The sequence below is a fragment of the Artemia franciscana genome, chromosome 6 (genome assembly GCF_032884065.1).
Source record: "Artemia franciscana chromosome 6, ASM3288406v1, whole genome shotgun sequence".
Lineage (NCBI taxonomy): Eukaryota > Metazoa > Arthropoda > Branchiopoda > Anostraca > Artemiidae > Artemia > Artemia franciscana.
In genome coordinates this window covers 20,824,971-20,846,980 of record NC_088868.1, presented here as the reverse complement: position 1 = coordinate 20,846,980, position 22,010 = coordinate 20,824,971, and the positions used below count along the sequence as shown (strand labels likewise).

General features: G+C 36.5%; 1 protein-coding gene across 4 annotated transcripts in view; it reads right to left on the bottom strand.

Moving 5' to 3' along the window:
• The window catches only part of LOC136028176 (tyrosine-protein phosphatase non-receptor type 23-like), a 143,682-nt gene that overhangs the window by 71,215 nt on the left and 50,457 nt on the right, over positions 1–22,010 (bottom strand). For all 4 annotated transcript variants that reach the window (XM_065705872.1, XM_065705871.1, XM_065705874.1 and 1 more), the window contains exons 8-11: positions 16,413–16,615; positions 11,665–13,726; positions 6,869–7,149; positions 2,336–2,608 (exon numbers count right to left, since the gene is read on the bottom strand). In XM_065705872.1, coding sequence (XP_065561944.1) covers positions 2,336–2,608; positions 6,869–7,149; positions 11,665–13,726; positions 16,413–16,615 — 2,819 coding nt within the window. The remainder of the gene's footprint in view (positions 1–2,335; positions 2,609–6,868; positions 7,150–11,664; positions 13,727–16,412; positions 16,616–22,010) is intronic.

Here is a 22,010-nt window from a genome sequence, read left to right as displayed (position 1 = left end):
AGTGGCGATCAATCCCTGCTGAATCAAAGCATTTGCCACACCAATACTTGAAAAGTCCAGAGGTGTTCTGGGGGAAACTGAACGAGCTTAAAAATGGTCTTGGCTCTTCAAAGTATGCAGAGCTTTGTACATTCATGTTTTCTGTCATGTCCCTTCCACACTCATCGGCCTGTGTCGAACGTATTTTCAGTGCAGTGTCGGTGGTTAAAACGAAGTCTCGAAACCGCCTTGCAGTTGACACTATTTACTCCTTGTTTCGGACAAGGGAGCATATTTGCGACCATGGTACTTGTGTCTCCTGGAACCCTCAGGAAAAAAAGAAAGGGTCTGAAGAACAGGCAAGTGTTGAAGTAGAAGATGATCAACAGGAGGAAATCGAGTCTCTGCTAAGAGATATTGAAGACGTGATGATCTCGTGATAATTCCTAAGAAGTTTTGGTTTTTAAAAGAAGTGAATATCTTGTTTTTCTGTTCATTCCTACTTTTGTATCCGATGATCTAACATAAAGAAAGATAAATAACGCCGTAAAATGGGCCGTAATTTTAATTTGAGCTCATTCTGAGCTCCACAACTCAACAACCCCTTTCTCGATTAGAGCCAGGCCCATAGACATAACATATGTCCTCCATGGACAAAGCATATTTGGAGTTTTTGTTTTGGTTATCTGCGGTTTCTTCCGCTTCACTCTGCTTAAAATTGCTATCCTTTTGGATATCACTTAGGTTAGGCTACTGCCGCTTTCCGTAAGCGTTGTTCAAATTGGTTAAATAAGACGAATAAGGGATTTTCGGAAGAGACATCTCTGGGTCCGTGGTTCGTGGATCCAGTGGAATTTCTTCGCGACTCAACCGCTTTTACTTTGTGGCAGATTTTGCGTGACTTTCTAGCTCTGAGTTACCTTCATTTGGCAGAACTAATTTACCTCAATAGGCACATTTTGGCTCTTTGGCTACTGAGCACGCTCTAGAGCCAAGCTCTATTCCAGAAAACACGAAGGTGCGGAAAAATAAGGTTAGAAAAGAAAATGGGAGCCATCGGGAAGAGAGAGAAAAATAAGCGAAAAGAACGACATTGTATAGATTCGTACAGTAGCGCAAAAGAAGATCGCGTGTTGCGCGAAGCGCAACACGCGAAAAAATTTTTTTTGCGTCTGGTACATTTTTTCCCGGGAAGTACATTTTTAGACCTATGTCTAGTACAATTCAAAAAGTCAATATCGCAACACTGCCCGGGACCATATAGCAATACATACTAAAACCTTTGCAAAAGGCTAAATTTTACTTCTGGACTTAAATTCAGAAGTAATTAAATTAAGCTTAATTTAATTAAAAACTTATAATTAAAAACTTAAAATTAAGCTTAATTTAAACTTGCTTAGAATTTTGCTGCTTGATTGCTTGCTTAGAATTCTAAGCTTGCTTAGAATTTAACACAACACTGTCAGTGGCGCAAGTAGTTTATAACTCCATTAGAATCACGTTAAATCATCAAAAACTTCTTTATATGAACTTTCCTACTCACATAGTTCTATTCTGTGTCTATATTTGTATCCGTTAAAAATAGGTTGTTACGACAAGATATCAAACTCCTCTAGAAGGACCTGTACCCAACAAATAAACATAGATAAATAGTAGTTTTAGAACCATGTAAATTGTTGTAGGCTAGAAGTCTATATATATGAAAAAAAAAATAAAAAAGAATGTCTAAATGTCAGCACAAGAAGCTGTCTAGGTCAGCTCATTGACTAGTGGACTATACTTACAAGAAAGTGTAAACTACAAGAAAGCGGAATACTACGTTGTTAAGAAAAGGGTTATAGTAAATAATTCATGCATCTATATCTATATACAAATTAATATTAAAATTTCGCAAAATGCGAAAATTAAGGTAAAACCGAAAAGCAATAGAGTTAATTCGAGTAATGTTAAAATATAAAAATTTATATCCGAAAGTTTATTTTAAAATACTGTGAAATGCAAAATAACAGGTAAAGCTACTGTAGCATTAGAGCTAAAAAAGTATTACATGTCAAGACTCGTAAAAATTAACCTAAATAACTTTTTATATTTACGGAGTTTGCTAATAAGATATAGATTAGCATTTTTATGCTTAGACACTTTCAAAATAATATCTGTTCTCGTTCTGTGTACTATGATATTTGTTTAATTTAGTTTTGTTTTACGTACCTTTGTGGCTACTAACGAAGTATTCAGTATTTTTTTGCGTTGCCAGTTATAAGAATTCTAGCTTCATCATCATTTTTAAACCAGTATTTTCAAAGAGAAAAAAGTCACAACCAAATAACAATTTTGGGAAGAAGATGAAGAAACATACCTCAATGTCTGTTAACAGGCAGACAAGGACTTCCACTTGTTGTTCCCATATCATGACCCAGAAATCAGAAATAGTAGAATTCAATGGACACTGAGTGGCAATGAAACTTGGACCGCCTTTTAAGAGCGATTCTAACTTACTAGCATTTATGTAGTCATCTTTTGTAGATGGCAGCAATATTCTGTTGTGATCAAACGGTAGTATGTCCGGTTGTCTATTTTTCATGGGATAACATCGAGCAACGGATATTTTAGACTTGACTGACTCTTGGTTCTAAAAGAAATTAAATTACACATAAAGAAGCATAAAAGGAGAAAATATTTGGGCAGGGGGACGGATGAGGTCAAGAGCCAATTCTTATTTTTGCCTGAAGGTAGAGACAATTTGGTTAATTTCTTTGTTTTCCTAACGAATGAAGGGTTGAGGAGAAAAAATGTTTCCCCACCTATCAAAATTTGAATCTACTTATCCAAATGTCCCAAGATAATGAAGAACTCAATGCGGAATCATATCAAATTATACTGGATTTGAAGGAATTCTCTGTTCTCTTCTTAACGCCAGGAGAAACACCCTGTCGCATCGCCTACGATTTCAGCCCCATGGCCACTGGGTGGAAACAACCACGTGATCGTCCAAGAACAAGATGGTGCGATAGTCTACAACCGCTCCTAAGAAAGACTTTAATAAGACCTGGAGATGCCGCCGTGGCTGCTCAAGACCGGCTGTCTGCTCTCTCGACTCTGGCACCCAGATGGCAGGGGAATTAAGTAAATAAGTAGTAAATTGTCTATAAGTAGTAAAAATTACCAACGTGATTTGACGAATCTTTAACCAGTACATAATAGATAAATAAATGTGTTAACCCTTAGGGAGTATGACCTTGTTCTACTTACCCCTCCAAAGTGGTTTTAGTCTGATTCTCCTCACATAAAACTCCTTATGAAAAATTACCCCTAAGGTAAAATTGAGCAGCCACATGGAAAGCAAGAAAAATAAAAAGAATAAAGAAAAAAAGGGATTTGTGAATATTCTACCAAGATCCCAAAATACAGGTGGAATATACCACTTAAAACATCCTAAAGCATTTATTTTTATATTTTAGTTATTTTAATTTTTTGTGTTTGTTTTTAGGGGGGGGTCATAAATCATAACAGGGTAATATAAAAGTTAAACAAAAATAATTTGGAAATATAGAATTAGTGGCAACTGTGGAAGGGGTGCCCTATGAATGAAGTGCACAGAGATAAAGGCTAAAACCTCAAAGTACGAGTAATTACTCTCCGTGGAGCATGTGTGGAACATGGGAGTAATTACTCCCAGTTCACCCCTTGCGATCAAGAATGCGTTCACTAGATGTGCATCAGAAGGTTTTCCCGTCTAAAGTAACTTTTAGGGGCGTTTACTTTTTATTTTCTTTTATTTAAGTGACATTTAAATAACATGGAGTAAAAATCCAAGTCAGAAGCAAGCAAATTTAAAATGGACAGAGTTTCTTATTTAAAGAAAAAAAACAAGCAAATTATCTTGCCCTGCTATGATAACTCCTCCCCCCCCCCCGAAAAAAAATACACGAAAAAAATTAAAAGAAAGTAAAAAATATACAAATAAATACTATACAGTATTCTACAAAATATATTCTCCCTGTATTCTGAAATAAAGGTAGAATGTTCAAAAATCCTTTCTTTATTTCATTCTTTTTATTTCTCCTACTTTTCCTTTGGTTGCTCAATTTTACATATATCGAAAATTTTCAGGGGGAGCAGCCGAACACCCCCACAGTACAGTAAGGAATCTGAGAAAGGCCCTTTTTATAAACCATCCTCCTGGGAAAATCCCGCAGCGACAGTGGAAAAAACGACAAGATTTGGCACTAAAATACTTTCTTTTTTTTACTGTTTCTTCCCAAGAAACAATCCCCTGACCTGTTCACATCGATTGACTGGTTATCAGAGATCGATAGTTACTAATGCAAAATTGCTCTAGTAATGTATTCCAGAAAAAAAGCTACCGTATCGTGACATTCTGTCATTTACATAATTTAAGTCCAACAATTCTGCCTTGTCATTTAACATGTTTTCTAACAATGTTTCCAGTGCTCCTTAGGACAAAATGTACGAGAATAATACTACTACGGTTAAGGTGGGAAATGAGGTTAATCCTAAGGAGCACAAGAAAGGGAATGGGAGACCACGGAATCAAATAGGGATGAAAAACTCTCCTGGACTTAGATTATGCTGATGATTTAAGCATATTAGATGAAAGAGTGAGCAAAATGAATTAGCTTTTAGAGGATTTGCGAGTTCAGAGTGCTAGAATAGGTTTGAAAATCAACGTTAAGAACACTAAGTCGCTAAAGCTAGGAATAATTGAAGACGAAAAGGTGACGTTGGTAACGAAAAGATTGATCAGGTGGGCAGCTTCACTTACCTTGGAGGTATTATTAGTAAAGACGGTGGAAGCAGCGAAGATGTTAAAAGTAGAATAGCCAAGGCTCAGGGTGTTTTTTCACAGTAAAATTTTTTTTTGAAAGAATAGGAAGATAAGTCTGCAAACCAAGATTAGAATATTGGAAGCTAAAGTGATGACAGCGGTCAAATATGGCTCTGAAGCATGGGTGCTCCAAAAGCGGATGAAAATTTACTATATGTTTCCCAGAGAAATTGCCTACGGATTGTTCTGGGTAGCCCTCTCACCGACCGTATTTTAAACAGTAGGCTGTACGAAAAAGGTAGTTAATTCCCGCTGTCTAGGGCTATAATGAAAGAAAGGTTGAGATGACTAGGGCACGTTCTACGGATGAAGGATGACAGATTGCTGAAGATTCTCCTTTTCGGCCAACCGTCTAAGGCTAAACGGAAAGCAGGTCGTCCTCGTCTGGGGTGGGATGATATCATAAAACAGATTTAAAGGAAATGGAAGCTTCCTGGAAGGGTGTAAAGAGGGAGGCTTTGAACGGATTGGGATGGAGGAGGAGCATGCGTAGCTGTGTTGGCCTCAGGCGGCTTGGTGCTGCGGTGAGCTGTTTGTGGTAGGAGTAGTAGTAGTAGTATTAATAAATGTTCTATTGGAGTTCTATTGGGCTAAACGGAAAGCGGCCTCGTCAGGGGTAGGAGGGTGTAAAGAAGGAGGTTTTGAATAGATTGGATTGGAGGAGGAGCATGTGCAGACGTGTCGGCTTCAGGCGGCTTGGTGCTGCGGTGAGTTATTAGTAGTAGTAGTTAGGATAAAACTTATCAACAAAATCCATACAAATAGCAATGAACCATAACCTTCCTTCACACCAAACCAACTGCTAACCTCCATTTACTATCTTTATATATTAAATTTTTTAAGCATACAAGACTTAAAGACGCATAAATATTCAAAATTCTACCTAAAATATGTTACGGAACTGAGCTCTGGGGGCTTGACCCAGAGGCATAGCGCAACATTTTAAAAGATTGAATTGGGTCCGTACGAAACAATGAATAATGGGGCTATGAAAGACGACTTTGCATTATTTTTGCTTAGATTAACTAGACTGAAACAAATGTAAGCACAGTGAGGCACATGTGAAGCACAGTGGTACTGCCTAAAAGTTGTTAGTCTGCCAAAAGATAGGCCAACAAATGCAGCTTATTTCAACTGGAAAAGATCATGGCTGTAACATATAAAAGCTGTATTAGACAGAGTAAGACTATCATATATTTGGAGTGAAAGGCCAGAACCAACGGAAAAGATCAGCCACTTAATGATGGATTTATGAGAAGAATTAAAGACGAAGAAATTCAGATTTGGATTCAAGCAGCAGGAAGATCTGAAATGTCGGATTTTCATTCCCGAGTTAAAAAAAAATTAAGTATTTATTTTATTAAATCTTATTAAAAGTAATGAGATTATTATTATAAACTAGATTTACCACAATTGAGACTTTAGGCACTTGATTCTAAGTCCAAGTCAATTGTCTGAGACTAAGAAATAGTAAAAGGGTTGTGCAAGAAAATCCTAGTCTCGGATAGGAATTGCTCTTGTCCCAGATGTAACTTAGATATTGAATAAGTGAGACACGTTCTTGCCGAGTTGAGTAGAATGTCAGCAGATTTTTCATTTTAGAAGTAATTTTCATAAGGCTGATTTCCTTGAGTTTCCGGGATCTTCCAGACTAAAGTACAAAAGACGGAAGTCCGGGTTGAAGTTTTGAAAAAAGGCAAAGTAATTCAGTTTTTTAGGGGGTAGTGGAGAATATCAATGCTTAGGTTATTCATTTTGTGATTTGTATTATGAAATGAGCAAGAGGCTTGTTCCCCCCCTGTAAAAAAGACCCAGCAACTGAAACGCCGGTCGGATGACCTATGCAACAGGAATGGGTTGACGGGATCTTTATCCTTTATTATTACTGAATATTGTATTGTACGGCTTGTTTGGCCTATAATAAACCTATTATATCACTAACCCCTTCAAATACCTATCCGGTATACCATAGAAAGATCAATAACAAGCACATTTGTAGCAACCAGTTCTCACAATTCAAAAAAAAAAAAATAATAATAGCACCTGAGAATCTAGAAGCTCCTTCCATTTGAGTTCAAGAGGAGTTGGTCCATTGATGCTTCTTTTCGTCAATCCATCAACAAACCTGTCGAACTTGTCAACGTCTAAAGTAAATCGTTCCAATACGCTTGTTTCGCTGAATATATCTCCTTTATGGTCCATAAGAAGGGTTTCCTGCCTTTCAGCTAAAATTTGATCTTCAGCAGATGTTGAAGATGCTACTTTATTCGTCTCACTCTGAGTCGACTGAACTTTTTGATGTTTTATCTCGGACTGAGGTGTAGCTAGAAGGAAAAAAGATAACCAATTTTATCCTTTGTTCTTATTGATCGATGGCCGAATTTCTTTGTAACTATTTTCTAATTTATTACTACCAGTTGTATAGCTATTTGTATTACTACCAGGGATGTACTCACAGATGCAGTTAAGGGGCAGGTGGGGTCTCATTGGTTTTCCTGTAGTTTTTGCTTACTTTTTCAAAATTCACTTAAAACTGGTGTACTATCCTGTCCTGGATAGTACATGGATAGTAAATGGAGGGAAGCATAAAACCATCAGCGTGTAACCAGGGGTATTTACCGAATAACATATAGTCATATCTGCAGTCACATCGCACATAGTAACACATTTCTGGACTCAGAGACAAGAGAGGGTAAAACAGAGATCATATGATCAACACACGTTGGGATTCAATCTAAAATTTTAAGCTCAAAAATGTCGAACACAATTTCAAGACGGGATCTGACAGCTACTGACCCTTGCAAAAAAAGTTTTTAAATCGATCTTTTCCATACGGAAAATAATTCCCTGTAGTTATCAGATCGGATCTCTACACCGATATCAATATTGTTCAATTTTGAGTCAAACAGTTCGTGGAAACGAACTGTAGTAAGGAGCGACCCGGCTTAATAGTAACCGAGACTCTAAAAAATGAAATTTTGATACCAATAGTTACATCAAAAAGATCGCATTATAATGCTGATTTTAAATATATAAGTTTCATCAAGATTAGTCTAACCTGTCAAAAGTTACGAGCCTGAGAAAATTTGCCTCATTTTAGAAAATAGAGGGAAACACCCCCGAAAATCACACCATCAGATTCAGCGTATCAGAGAACCTTGTTGTAAAAATTTCAAGCTCCTGTCTACAAAAATGTGGAATTTCGCATTTTTTGCCAGAAGACAGATCATGGATGCGTGTTTATTTGTTTTTTGCTGTTTTTTCCAGGGGTGATCGTATCGACTGAGTGGTCCTAGAATGTCGCGAGAGGGCTCATTCTAACGGAAATTAGAAGTTCTAGTGACCTTTTTAAGTGACCAAAAAAATTGGAGGGCACCTAGACCCCCTCCCACGCTCATTTTTTCCAAAAGTCACCGGATCAAAATTCTGAGATAGCCATTTTATTCAGCATAGTCGAAAAACCTTATAACTATGTCTTTAGGGACGACTTACTCCCCCGCAGTCCCCGTGGGAAGGGCTACAAGTTACAAACTTTGACCTGTATTTACATATAGTAATGGTTGCTGGGAAGTGTACAGACGTTTTCAGGGGGATTTTTTTTGGTTTATGGGGAGATTTGAGGGGTGGTTACGTGGGGGGATATTTCCATGGAGAAACTTCTCATGGGGGAAGAGAATTTCAATGAAAGGGCGCAGGATTTTCTAGCATTATTTAAAAACCAATGAAAAAATAAATATGAAAATTTTTTCTACAGAAAGTAATGAGCATCATTAAAACTTAAAACGAACAAAAATTATTACGCATATGAGGGGTTTACCTTCTCGTTATACCTCACTCTTTACGCTAAAGTATTTTTAGTAATTTCAACTATTTATTCTACGGCCTTTGTGATTCAGAGGTCATTCTTAAGGAATTGGGACAGAATTTAAGCTTTAATGTAAAGAGCGAGGTATCGACGAGGGATGAACCCCCTCATATACGCAATAAAAACATACGAATATAGAAGTTCATTACGTAAGTTAATTCGTAAGTTACTTATAATATTTACCAATGAAAACGGTTGTAAAAAATTAAAAGTTCTAGTTGCTTTTTTAAGTAATCAAAAAATTGGAGGGCAACTAGCTTCCTCCCTCGCTCCTTTTTCTCAAAATCTTCCGATTAATTGCAATTAATTAATATGCAAATTTCGTTTGAAAAATTTAGGTGCGGAGAGCCAAGATCAAAATATGCATTATTTCAAAAACGTCCAGAAATTAAATAAAAAAAACAAGTTTTTTTAAATGAAAGTAAGGAGCAACCTTAAAACTTAAAACGAACAGAAATTAATCCGTAATATGAAAGGGGCTTTTCCTCCTCAACACCCCACTCGAAACGCTAAAGTTTCTTACTGTTTCAAAAATAGAGTTAAGAAAAAGAGTCAAACTTTAGCGTAAAGAGCCCATTTCATATACGGATTAATTTCTGTTCAATTTTTTTTAATTTTTAAAATTTAATTTTTATCAAAAAAAACTTGACTGGATTGAAGACTCAGTCCAGCATCTGAGTGCTAAGACAAGACAAATTTAATACAGAATCAACTTCAAAATGGACAAAACACAGGTACATTTTGAGTCCAAACTCGGAGATATCCATGAGTGCAGCGGAAGCTGCAACCTAGTAAAGAACGAACCACGACCCATAATAACCGAAAATCAAAAAACACGTTAAAAGAAAAAACTGGCTAGTGAGAAAAAACTGCCATTTGTAGCTGATTCAAGGGATTATCTCGATTAGGAGACTTACAGTCCCCTAATTTTAACAAAAAGGAAAATCAAATACTGACGTGTTCCTTTTTTTTCCTTCTGCAATGACAGCGGGGCACTGGAAAATCACTGAGAGCTGTTTAAGGGCTCATTTTAAAGTAAATTGCTATATCTACATGTTTTTTAAGTACCAAAACATTGTGTTAAAAATGAAATCCTTTTTTGAAAAAAAAAAATTATTTGAGAATCCATTTCATTTTTACTTGTTTATTAAAACAAAGTTCAACAACAAAATACTTTATTGAATAGAGGCACGGTCGATTCTAATAATTGTAATAATAAAATGCGAAAAAAGTTATTATTTTGATTAGGTTTCAAATCGTCGAAAAATATTAAAGGCAAATGAATGTACAGAGTAAGCAACTAAAAAAAACACACTTTGATACAATTCTGTACAATTTATATTGTCACTTTACCCATAAAATTTAATTTTTATTTGTTCAGCATTAAGACTGATCTGGTTGAGGAAAGTTATTAGGTTTTTTTGTATCTTCCTTTGATCATAGCCATGGATCGGTAGAATAAATTGCATGAGACAGCTGGCATACAACCAAAATATTCAATTTTTCAAATTTTGTTTTAGTTTTCTATATAGCCCTGAAATTTTTTTTATCTATACGAGTCAATCAAAAGCTTATCTGATCATGTTCACTTTTTGTATTTTGAGATGCTTAGTGTCATAGTACTATTAAATTCAGAACTGTGCGCGTTCAAAAGGAATTTTCTATAATAAGCATCATATACTAAAGTGATGATAACTTTTTGCTCTTGAAGAAAAAATCATTTAATAAACCAAACGGGAGATATCCATCCTAAAAAAAAAACAAAAAAAACTGAAGAACATTCTCTCATGCAAATAGACAAAAGAATTTATGACATTTTTCTCCATAATTTTGGACATTAAAGCCGAGAAGAAAAATTCTTTTGAAATTTATCCCTTGGCTCTTCTATAAACTTAAAACCAGTTTTATGGACTTAGGTATCTGAACGATGTTTCGCGTGATCAGAAAGCAATGTGTAAAACTTCGCCCACCTAAATTAGCACAATATCTCGTAGTCATAAAACTAAATGACGCTTGTGCTTACAAAAAAAGGATTAAATCAAACGACGAAAAAAATCAGAAGACGAATAGGATTAAACCAACAATTGTTATACTTTGATACAAAGAAAGAGATGAATGAGTTGAAAAATGATTTGTGCGTGAAGGGGGTGCTGCTAATCACATCTAAATCTTAAGCTCTTTCACGATGAAGTAAATTTCATAGAATTAATACACTCGAAAATTCGTCTTCTTTGAGTGTCTCTCTTGAAAAACATGTTTGATTGAAATAAGGTATGGCAAAATGAAATCCAGGATTTAGCCGTTTTCTTTTAGGTATATATCACAGGTAAGACAGTCCATACGTGCAATAGACACTGCTCCCGTCCCCCCGAGTGTCACTTAAAAACCATTTATGAATGCCCACATCGTCATTTGATTAAGCATCTAAATTGACCAAAAAACGAGCTACATTACTGAAATCAGTTCAGCAGTTGTCATTCCCTACACTTACAGCATGATTTGATTGAAGGTGCAAGATAATTGAAGCTTAACAAATAGAAATTACTAAACCTAATTTGGCTAGTTTATGAGCCGCACGAGAGCCATTCGGGATTGTATACCGAAATACCAGCACACAACCAAGTTTCCTAAACGCCTATTGATGCTATTCTCTACTCAAAGGGTAGGATAGGCATGTCGACTTGACTATGTTTAATCTGTAATCTCATACATTTCCTGTAAACTAACGTAAAAGCCTTCATTCTTAGTTTATAAAGAAAACTTGTTCTAGACATTTAGTTAAACTTCGAAAAACACTATTTATAAGTTTGTGTTTGTTTATTTGTTTTTTTTTTTGTTTTTTTTTTTTGTCAAAATATACACTGTTTACCAAATTTAGTAAAAGTCCAGGCATCGGGAACGTGACAAAGATTAGCTAGAACAAATAAGGAAGACGAAAAAGCAAGATGCTGCACTACCATTAACAATCAATTACCTTGAGTTATTGACAGAGCTGCATCTAGTTCCGCAAGCAAGTCAACGTTTGACATCACACTCGAGCTCCTCGACGTATGAACCGGGCTAGATGTTACAGAGCCAACTGGGGTTGGTTGCAGTATTGCAACACTAACCGGCACGCTATTGACTGAATCTAGAACATTATTTAGCAATTCCTGCTTCTTGAAAGTAGGTCGAACTTGAAAATGGGTGCTGGTGTTGGCTTGTCTAATTGGAGATGCCTGTGGATAGTAGCTATTCGGTTGCATAACTGGCAAAGGATTCACGCTAGAACCAGCTATGGAGTGCTCATTCTGGGAAGGAAACGCTCCACGGGCTTGTGGGTAATGAGGAAAAGTATGGCCACTCGATGGGCATGAAACATTAGCAGAAAGTACAGGTTCTTTTGAAGTAAACTGAGACGAGGGGAGACCTGTTGAACTTGGAGCAGCTTGTACACTTGAATTAGAATTATAAGGATAATTAGCAGCGACATATGATGACTGGTACCCATAGGCTTGGTAGTTATTCACCCCAGTGTTACTATAAGACGAATCTGCACTTGAATTTGAGGAGGCTAAGGAATCCTGCAATGGTCCTGACGTATGGATAGTAGATGTTTGCTTTCCAGAAGAGGATCCAGGCCAACCAAGCGGCGTCACCTGCATACTTGGGGTTGAACACTGACTATAAGGGTAATTACTTGCCACTTGCGAGTATTGATAAGTAGAAGGTTGAGATATGCTTACAGTACTCGTACTAAATGTTACATTTGTAGATAAATTTAAAGAGGCGGGTGTATTCTGAGGTAGCCCTGGTACCTGTGCAGTGGGCTGATGTTGCCCAAAAGTAACAGAATATGGAGTGGAGCTAGGGATGCTCACAACCATAGGAGACAAGGGCATTCTTGAATAGCTGGTAACTGATCCAGGACTTGTAACCTGATGTATCTGACGAGTTTCATTCATATTATATTGCTGCTGATATTCCTTGTTTGGATACATAGAAGGCACAGGTACAGAAGAGTGGCTTGGAATAGACGTAAAAGTGGCAGCCTGTGGGTGTGAACTAGCCACTCGCCAATCTGGAAAACCACCTTGGTAAATACCCGCTGCTGATTTTGGTTGTTCGTACGGCTGGTTAAGATTTGATTGTTGGGCCACAAACTTATCATGTACTGGCTGATTGGAAGATGATGAAAAGAAAGGGGACTCAGAACTTGGGTTGCCTGTTCTCAAGTTGCCAGCAGGCAAAGAATTATAATAGCTTCCATGAGGTAAATACCCAACAGCTGTGTGTGACATAGTGGATGGATATGGCTGATATGGGACGCTTGTCGGGGCAGAGTACTTAACGGGTTCCATTTCTGCTCCATATTTAAGAACTTGATTTTGAGTTGGAGGAGAAAACGCAGCACTATATTTCATTCTTGAATCCAACGTAGCGACAGACCCTGGGGACATCGTAGGCATTTCCGAGCCAGGAGGGTAGGGCAAGTTCAGTGGACTTTGCGACGGCATTTTATTAGCAGTAGAATGATATTCTTGACCCAAACTGACTTTTTCAAAAGCATAAGTAAGAGCTGCACTGGAGGAACTACTTGCATATGAGTCGAGAGGATATCCCTTCACACTAGGATTCTCAGCACCAAGAGGAGATGGTCGAAAACCAGGGTAAGAAGACGCTGAAGTTCTCGCAAATAAATAGTCTTTTAGTCTTGCTCCAGGCATAGAATCAGTCTCGCCATAAAACTTCTTCAATTCTCGCTTCTTCAAAGTTTCTTCTCTTTCTTCTTCTTGCACTGAGCAAACACTACTCAGCCTTTTCTGTAGCTTATCCAGATTCTCATCCAGTTTCTTATAAAATTCAATTCCACTTTCAGTTTTTGCCCTAAGATCATCATACACATCATACGCATCAATCAAAGCCTTTATAGTGTCATCTCTGGCTGCAAGGATATCATTAATAGCTTTCCGTGTATCAGCAAATCTTGCATTCGTTTCTATTAATGCTTGCAATATGTTTTCTTGAGCGTAGAGATTTTGCTCAATCAGTTGAACCTAGAAGAGAGAAAATAACTTTATTTATACACACAAATAAATGAAAGAGTCTACTTCAAGCAAAGCCTGAATAGCCTGATTTCATAACCTCTGTATAGCAAGAATAACCAAAAAGTGTGAACAATATCAAAATAAAAAAGATAGTCTGAATTTATTCTGAAAAATTGGCTTTAGAAATTTACTTTCAAGCAAAGCTCCAAAAATTTAAGACAACCTATGTCCCAGGATGCAATTTCGTCAGTATATTCGACTACATCCCCCAAGAGCATATCGTCCAGGGGTAACACTACTATTTAAAAAGGCTAAGCGAATAATTCCAGTTTATACATCGTTAAAAACTAGCACTCAAATTGCGGGTTATTTTTTTTATTTCTTTATATTTATCACCTAACTTACTTAGATACAGGTTATATCCCTTAAAAATAAACCCTTAGGCAATTTTCTTAAGCATACTAAAAGAGCGTGCTGTTATGGAATATGAGCTGTATTTTAGTAGGCAACACGATGAATCTTCTAGTTTCTCGATTATGAGAAAATTGTGATAAAAATTCTATATTTTATATTTTGGGAAACTTCTTTCAAGTTTTTTTTTTACCCACTTTTTTTGGGTCATCAGTTTTTATACATGCATCTCATCATTTAGACTGACATTTTTTAAAACTCTACATTATCTGACATTTACAGAAATCAGGGGAAACCTTTCTAACAATGACAGAAAGAAACTTGTACTTAGGTAGAGGGAAATCAACACTGACCTTAAACCAGCCAAAACGCTTAGGTAGATAAACAAAAGAGCATTTTTTTTTAATTTCAAATACAATGAGGCGAGCTCTCGTAATTAAAACTGAAATCTTAAGCTTTTTATCATCTCTTTATGGAGATCTAATTTACCTTTCTTGAGAAAGTGCCTGAACCAATATCCCCCCCCCAAAAAAAAAACACAAGACAAATTTTTTCTTTGCATAGGAAAGCGGCTACTAACGAAGATTCAAAATCGGGACACGTATTTCCGTTTCTCTGGTGACCTGTTAAATTTATGTAATTTAACATGAAGCCCTTCCAACTGCCACAGCTAAGTTGCGGAACAATTCACTATGAAAATTACAAATACTCTGTGGTAAAAGCTGAAACACTAGCCCAAAACAAATAACCCAATCCCAACCAATACCCAGGTCAAATACATTTCGGCTGCATTTACTACATTTTTAGAATAGTTCAGCAAACGCTAAAAACCCAGGAACCAATTCAAAACATTTAAACAATTCAATTCAAAACATCAAATTACAGCTATTTTGTTATACCATACTTCGGAAATCGACTTGGTTTTCTTAGATAACGAATCCTCCATATACGACAATAATGGTATATGTCTATTTATTACAAATACTTTCAGCGCGACTACCGTTTTAATTGTAGAAGAAAAACTGGCTTTTCTTTTTCTCTTTTCTACTATTTACGTACGTTAGGTTATGCAGATTTATGTTATGCTACATAAATAAGCTAAATAGCCTATATATTTAGCTAAAAAATTCTGAAGTGCTCAGTAATTGTTGAAAATACAAGTTTGGTTTACTCGCAACACAGCACTGACTAGGATGAACGTATGAAATAGAGTTAGTAGCATTATCGCAATACCACCATACATAACATGAGAAACATAACAGGATTGATAAAAACAACAACAACAACAAAAGCAAACAAACAGGGCAGTGTCCAAAAATTGGTTTGTTAAAAAAAAAAATTGAAACCTGGTTTTTATTAGTTATTCTGTCGTGAACTATTGGAGGTTTAGCTCCACTTTTTATAGATGAACGTTTTTTGTTTTACCCGGAATCATTCCTCGTCAATCCGCTTCATGCAAACCAAATCAGAATACGGCAAGTAACTTTTCCTTTCAATACCTTTTATGCTAGCTTTATTACTTGAAAACACCATTTTAAAAGGAATACAAAGGAATATTTTGGAATAATTACGTCTAAATAAAAGAGAATTTTGTGTTAAAGTATTGGAGACAATTTCTTAAAGCGAAAGTGCCATAAACGCCTACAGGCTCTCATTAAAAAAAAAAAATTTAGTGAGTTTAATTCCGGGCAAAGTGACTTCTAAGACATGCTTATACCTTAGTGCGGCATTGCTGCTGCGTTATATTAATCCGGTATACCAAATTATAAAAATTTCGAAAAGCGGATGCTCCGAAGCGGATGAAGATTCGCTAGATGTTTTCCAGAGAAATTGCCTACGGGTTATTCTGGGTACCCAGTTGACTGACCAAATTTAAAAAAAAATGGGCTATACGAAAAGTGTGGTTCAATCCCGCTTTCTAGGGCTACAATAAGAGAAAGGTTGAGATGGCTAGGGCACGTTCTGAGGATGAAGTATGACAGATTGTCGAAGATTGTCCTTTTCGGCTAACCGTCTAGGACTAAACAGAAAACAGGTCGTCCGCGGTTTGGATTTCATAAAGACAGATTTAAGGCAAATCGGAATTTCCTCGGAGGATGTAAAGAGGAAGGCTTTGAATTACTGGGATGGAGGAGGAACGTGCGGAACTGTGTTGGCCTCAGGCAGCTTGGTGGTGCGGTAAACTAGCAGTAGTAATGACAACCATAAAAGCTATTTGATCACGGTCTTTTCGCATACAAACGCAGACACAAAATTTTCCCGTATAGACGACAAAATTGAGTACCTGTTGATCATGTTTTTGAATTTCTTCTTTAAATAAAGTTTCTGGATTATTGTCTGATGACAGTGCTGCAAGTTTTTTGGTAAGGTCATCAGCCTGTAAAGCTTCTCTTAGTTGGTGGGCGAACACAATCCGCTGTCGTTTCATTTCCTCCACTTTTTTTACAAGTCTATTCATCTCCATCATATGCATCTCATGGGGCGTGTCTGAAATGAATTGCACATTTTATATACATAGGTACACACAAGTAAAGTCTATTCATATCCATCATATGCATCTCACGGGGCGTGTCTGAAATGAATTACACATTTTATAGACATAGGTACACACAAGTAAAACGTTTAGGGGGGGGGGAGGGGTATAAACAAATGTGCTTTTGAAAAAACTGTTTTATGATCTCCCCGTAGATCTGCTTTACTGAACGAAAGTATATATATATATATATATATATATATATATATATATATATATATATATATATATATATATATATATATATATATATATATATATATATATACTACTACTACTAATAACTCACTGCAGCACCAAGCCGCCTGAGGCCAACACAGCTACGCACGCTCCTCCTCCAACCTAATCTATTTAAAGCCTCCCTCTTTACACCCTCCCAGGAAGTTCCCATTTCCTTTAAATCCTTATTTATGACATCCTCCCAACCCAGACAAGGACGACCTGCTTTCCGTGTAGCCCCAGACGGTTGGCCAAAAAGGACAATCTTCGGTAATCTGTCATCCTTCATCCGTAGAACGTGGCCTAGCCATCTCAACCTTTCTTTCATTATAGCCCCAGAAAGCGGGATTGAACCACACTTTTCGTACAACCTACTGTTTGAAATACGGTCAGTCAGCCGGGTACCCAGAACAATCCGTAGGCAATTTCTCTGGAAAACATCTAGTAAATTTTCATCTGCTTTTCGGAGTGTCCATGCTTCAGAGCCATATTTGACCACTGTCATCACTGTAGCTTCCAATATTCTAATCTTGGTTTGTAGGCTTATCTTTCTATTCTTCCAAACTTTTTTTAACTGTGAAAAAACACCCTGAGCTTTAGCTATTCTACTTTTAACATCTTCACTGCTCCCACCATCTTTACTAATAATACTACCAAGGTAACTGAAGCTCCCAACCTGATCAATCTTTTCGTTACCTAAGGTCACCTGTTCATCTTCACTTATTCCTAACCTTAGTGACTTAGTCTTCTTAACATTAATTTTCAAGCCTATTTTAGCACCCTGAACTCGTAAAACCTCTAAAAATTCATTCATTTTGCTCACACTTTCATCTAATATGCTTAAATCATCAGCATAATCTAAGTCCAGGAGCGTTCTTCCTCCCCATTCGATTCCATGGTCTCCAATTGCCTTTCCTGTGCTCCTTAAGACGAAGTCCATCAAAATGATCCATATAAAGGGGGATAGAACACAACCCTGCTTAACTCCTGATTTAATACAAAACCAGTTGCTAACCTCATTTCCTACCTTAACCGCAGCAGTATTATTCTCGTACATAGCGCAAATCACTTTAATGTATTTTTCTGGTATACCATATAACGATAAGACCTTTGTTAACGCTGTTCTATCAACAGAATCGAAAGCTTGCTCATAATCGATAAAACTAAGGACCAAAGGTGTTTGACAACGAAGGGACTTCTCAATTATTAACCTAAGAGTGAAAACATGGTCGACACATCCTCTACCTTTTCTAAAACCGCATTGTTCTTCCCTTAAAACTTTGTCTACAGCATGTCTCAGTCTAAAAAGTATCATATTACTCAGTAATTTGCTACCTACAGAGACCAGACTAATGCCTCGATAATTCCGACATTCACTCTTGTCACCTTTCTTATACAGTGGTTTAATTAAGGTTTTCCTAAAATCATTGGGTACTTCCCCTTTTTCAAAAATCATGTTCATAATCTTCAGTAGCTTATTCCTAACCTCAGAGCCACCATATTTAAGGAACTCATTAATCATACTATCAGCACCTGGGGCCTTATTATTTTTTAATCCTTCTAGTACTGTCGCTAATTCTTCCTCACTAAACAAATCTTCCTTCACATCCAAGGTATCACAAACTTTTTCATTTTCATCTATATCTTTTCCTGCAACTGTATCTCGGTTTAGCACATTTTCAAAATGTTCCACCCATCTTTCTTTAACTTTTTCCTTATCACTAATTGTGACCCCATTTCTATCTTTAACTGGGACTAGTCCGGATCGGCTACTCCCTTTCAATTTATTAACATGCCAGTATAATATTTTACTATTATGCCGTCTAGCCGCATCTTCCAGATCCTCAGCAATTTTATCCATCGCCTCCATTTCACATCTCCTTAGTTCATATTTTAATGCTTTCTCCACTTTCTTTACATTCCTTTTGTTTTCATACGACCTATCGCTCAGATAATTCTTATACAAACCCCTTCTACTCTCTATTAAACCTAAAGCTTTTTCACTAATATTCCTAGTTGCTGTCTTAGCACTCTTCCCTAGGACACCATCAGCAACTTCACAAATTGTTTTTCTGAAATTATTCCATCCATCTTCCACATTGTCAAATTTTAAACCCTCAAGTTTAGTACTCAACTGTTCCTGGAATTTTTTTCTCAAATTTTCATCCTGAAGTCTACCAACATCATAACTTTCCGGGAGGGAGTTACTCTTCCGAAATTTCAGCTTTAAATTAACCTTAGACACTACTAGATGGTGATCTTTACTTTTAACATCAATAACGGCACTCCTATACACCCTAGTATCTTGTATTGATCCTGCTAGTCTTCTGTTTACAATAACATAATCAATAAGGTTTGCTGTCTTACCATCACGTGAATACCATGTCAACTTATGGGCCATTTTGTGACCAAACACCGTATTGGTTATAACTAGGTTGTTATACCTACAAAATTGCAAAAGCCTATAGCCATTACTGTTTTCTTTTCCTACACCAAAATTACCTAGGCTAGGATACCATCTATCCCTATTTCTACCAACCTGGGCATTAAAATCTCCTAGCAAAAACACCATATTTCTACCTGGTACCCTGTCTATTTGCTCCTGTAACTGTAAGTAAAATTCATCTGAGTCACTAGTATCTCCATCAGTTGGTTCAATGGGGGCATATACTACTATAACTGATACCCTAAACTTTTTAGTCATAAAATGAGCAATTAGTATCCTATTATTAATACCTTCCCAGCCTAAACAAGACTTAGCAGCTTCCTTATTCATCATGAGCCCTACTCCCTGTCTATGTACCCCATCCTTCCTTCCTGAGTAAACAAATTCTATGTCACCTAATTTCATGCTTCCTACCCCTGGGATATGAGTTTCTGAAACTCCTAATAAATCCAGTTCAAACCGTCTGAATTCGTCAGTCAAAATGTCGATGCGATAGTCATTTTTTAACGTCGTAACATTCCAAGTTCCAATTTTCATGTTTTTTAAATCTTTGAAATTATTTTGGCCTCAAGAAAAGCAGTGATCCCGGATACCAGTGCAGGATGGGGACCAACATATCTTCTCAAGTCTACACCGAAGCGCTTAAGCCGGCTTAGAACCGGACAGCAAGAAGTCCCTGGGACCTCCAGTAAGTTGGAGGCTTTGTGCAATCCTGGGCCCATCTTGGTCACAACATGGTTTTCAGCACTTGGCGATGCTCTTCTATCAACAAGAGTCGAAATCCTGCACAGACAGTCCCAAGCCTATTACCTCCGACTCATTATATATTCATGCCTACAAATATTATGCTACTACGGGGGGGCAGCCCATAGTAGATAAATTAGCTAGGAAGAGGTATATATATATATATATATATATATATATATATATATATATATATATATATATATATATATATATATATATATATATATATATATATATATATATATATATTTATTTGTTTTTTACGAATTACGTTTTTGAAATTCGCTTTTTTTAGCTTACAAGAAAATTGCAGAGTTCACATTAATCTTAAGTTCACTGCCAAGACATGCAAAATTTGCGCGTAAACATACGGCTGAATCTCAGCAAAAAAAAACGCAATTTTTCTGCCTTCCAAATTTTACAAAGGACAAAGAAATGAATTTCAAGAATATATTTCATTTCGAAAGCAAAAATTATCAAAAACTGGGTACATAAGACTACCGCTAGTCTAGGGATGCTCGTCAAATCTTGAATTAATCTCTAATAGTAAAGTTTTCATTGAAAAGTTTTCTGATTTGCATGTCCCATTGACTTTTTATCCCATTAGTATATATGCAAATTTTACTTAGTATAATTGGTAAGAGCATGTAACACCAAGTCATTGCCTCATTTGAAAACAATGAAGTGACGTTATTACCTAAAACAGTACTTATTACATGACAAAGAAGCGCTTACTTCTCCGGAGAGTTTACAACATCAGTCAGTAGGTCTCTGATAATCAGAATATATGTCTTTGCTTTTTTATGCCTGAAGGCAAGTGAGTAGTGCAAACAGTTTAAACATGTCGCCTACAGTCAGTAGCTTTCATTAAAAGGTGACAAATTTTATACATAATTTGGTAAGTATTCCATGTTTTGTCTCATGACTCGGGGACTGATTTGAAGCTTTCAGGAAACATACCAGTGCTTGTTTTACAATCCTAACTCATCTTTGCGAACGGAAGTTGGTTCAGAATTAGACGACTGTTTGTTCTAGTCAGCTTCTACTACAATTTTACCTAAGATTCTTCGATTGAGCGACAATCTTTGAATATTTTAGGTTCTGTACTTTCCTAATAGGCAGGTAGTGAAAAATAAGTCTTTATGCCACATGACAACCTTATTTCCCCCCAATTCGTCCGTTAATGCTTGGAATTAAAATTCCACATATTATACTTATTTTTAATCTAATGCCTCCACTTACTTAAACAAAAATAAAATAAAGCTTGTCACTACCGACCCTAAATTAACTTCCGTTTTTCGAATAAAAATGCCCTAAAACATGACACTTCTTTTTTCTTTGGAGAAAATAGCTTACAATTTGAATACTTCATTTAAATACCAAAATTTATATACTAGCTACGATCTCCGGAACCAATCCTCATGGATATCTCATACCTTCTTGCCTAATTGTTATTTAATGCCTATTTTTGGCTGTTTGGCAGACATCGGCCACCAATACATACCCTCTTTCAAAAACAAATATCTTACATAGATACATTAAAGTTTAACCCGGGATTTTCCCACCCGCGTCTACTTTGTGCAGGTATGCATGTATACCTTGCCTTGAAAAAAAACTTATAGAATCAGACTGTTAAGTTTTATTGGTCAAATATCAATGTTGGCAAATCTATAGTAAACCATGAATTTTCGGCCATAAAGAAATAGTAAAACAGTCAATTAAAAACAAGCGCCGAAAGGTAAGGTATACAATCTTTGGACAATCTAAGTTTAATTAACAATCATTACGACCTCTCTTTCCAGGTTGCAGCGGTAGCTAGCAACCTAGTAAGAGACGATCTCATCCTATGGTAAAAACAAAATAGCCTATAACTCCTAAAAATAGAGTCAGATAAAAAAAAAGTGGATACTATTAGAACCGCCTTGTCCAATACTCCT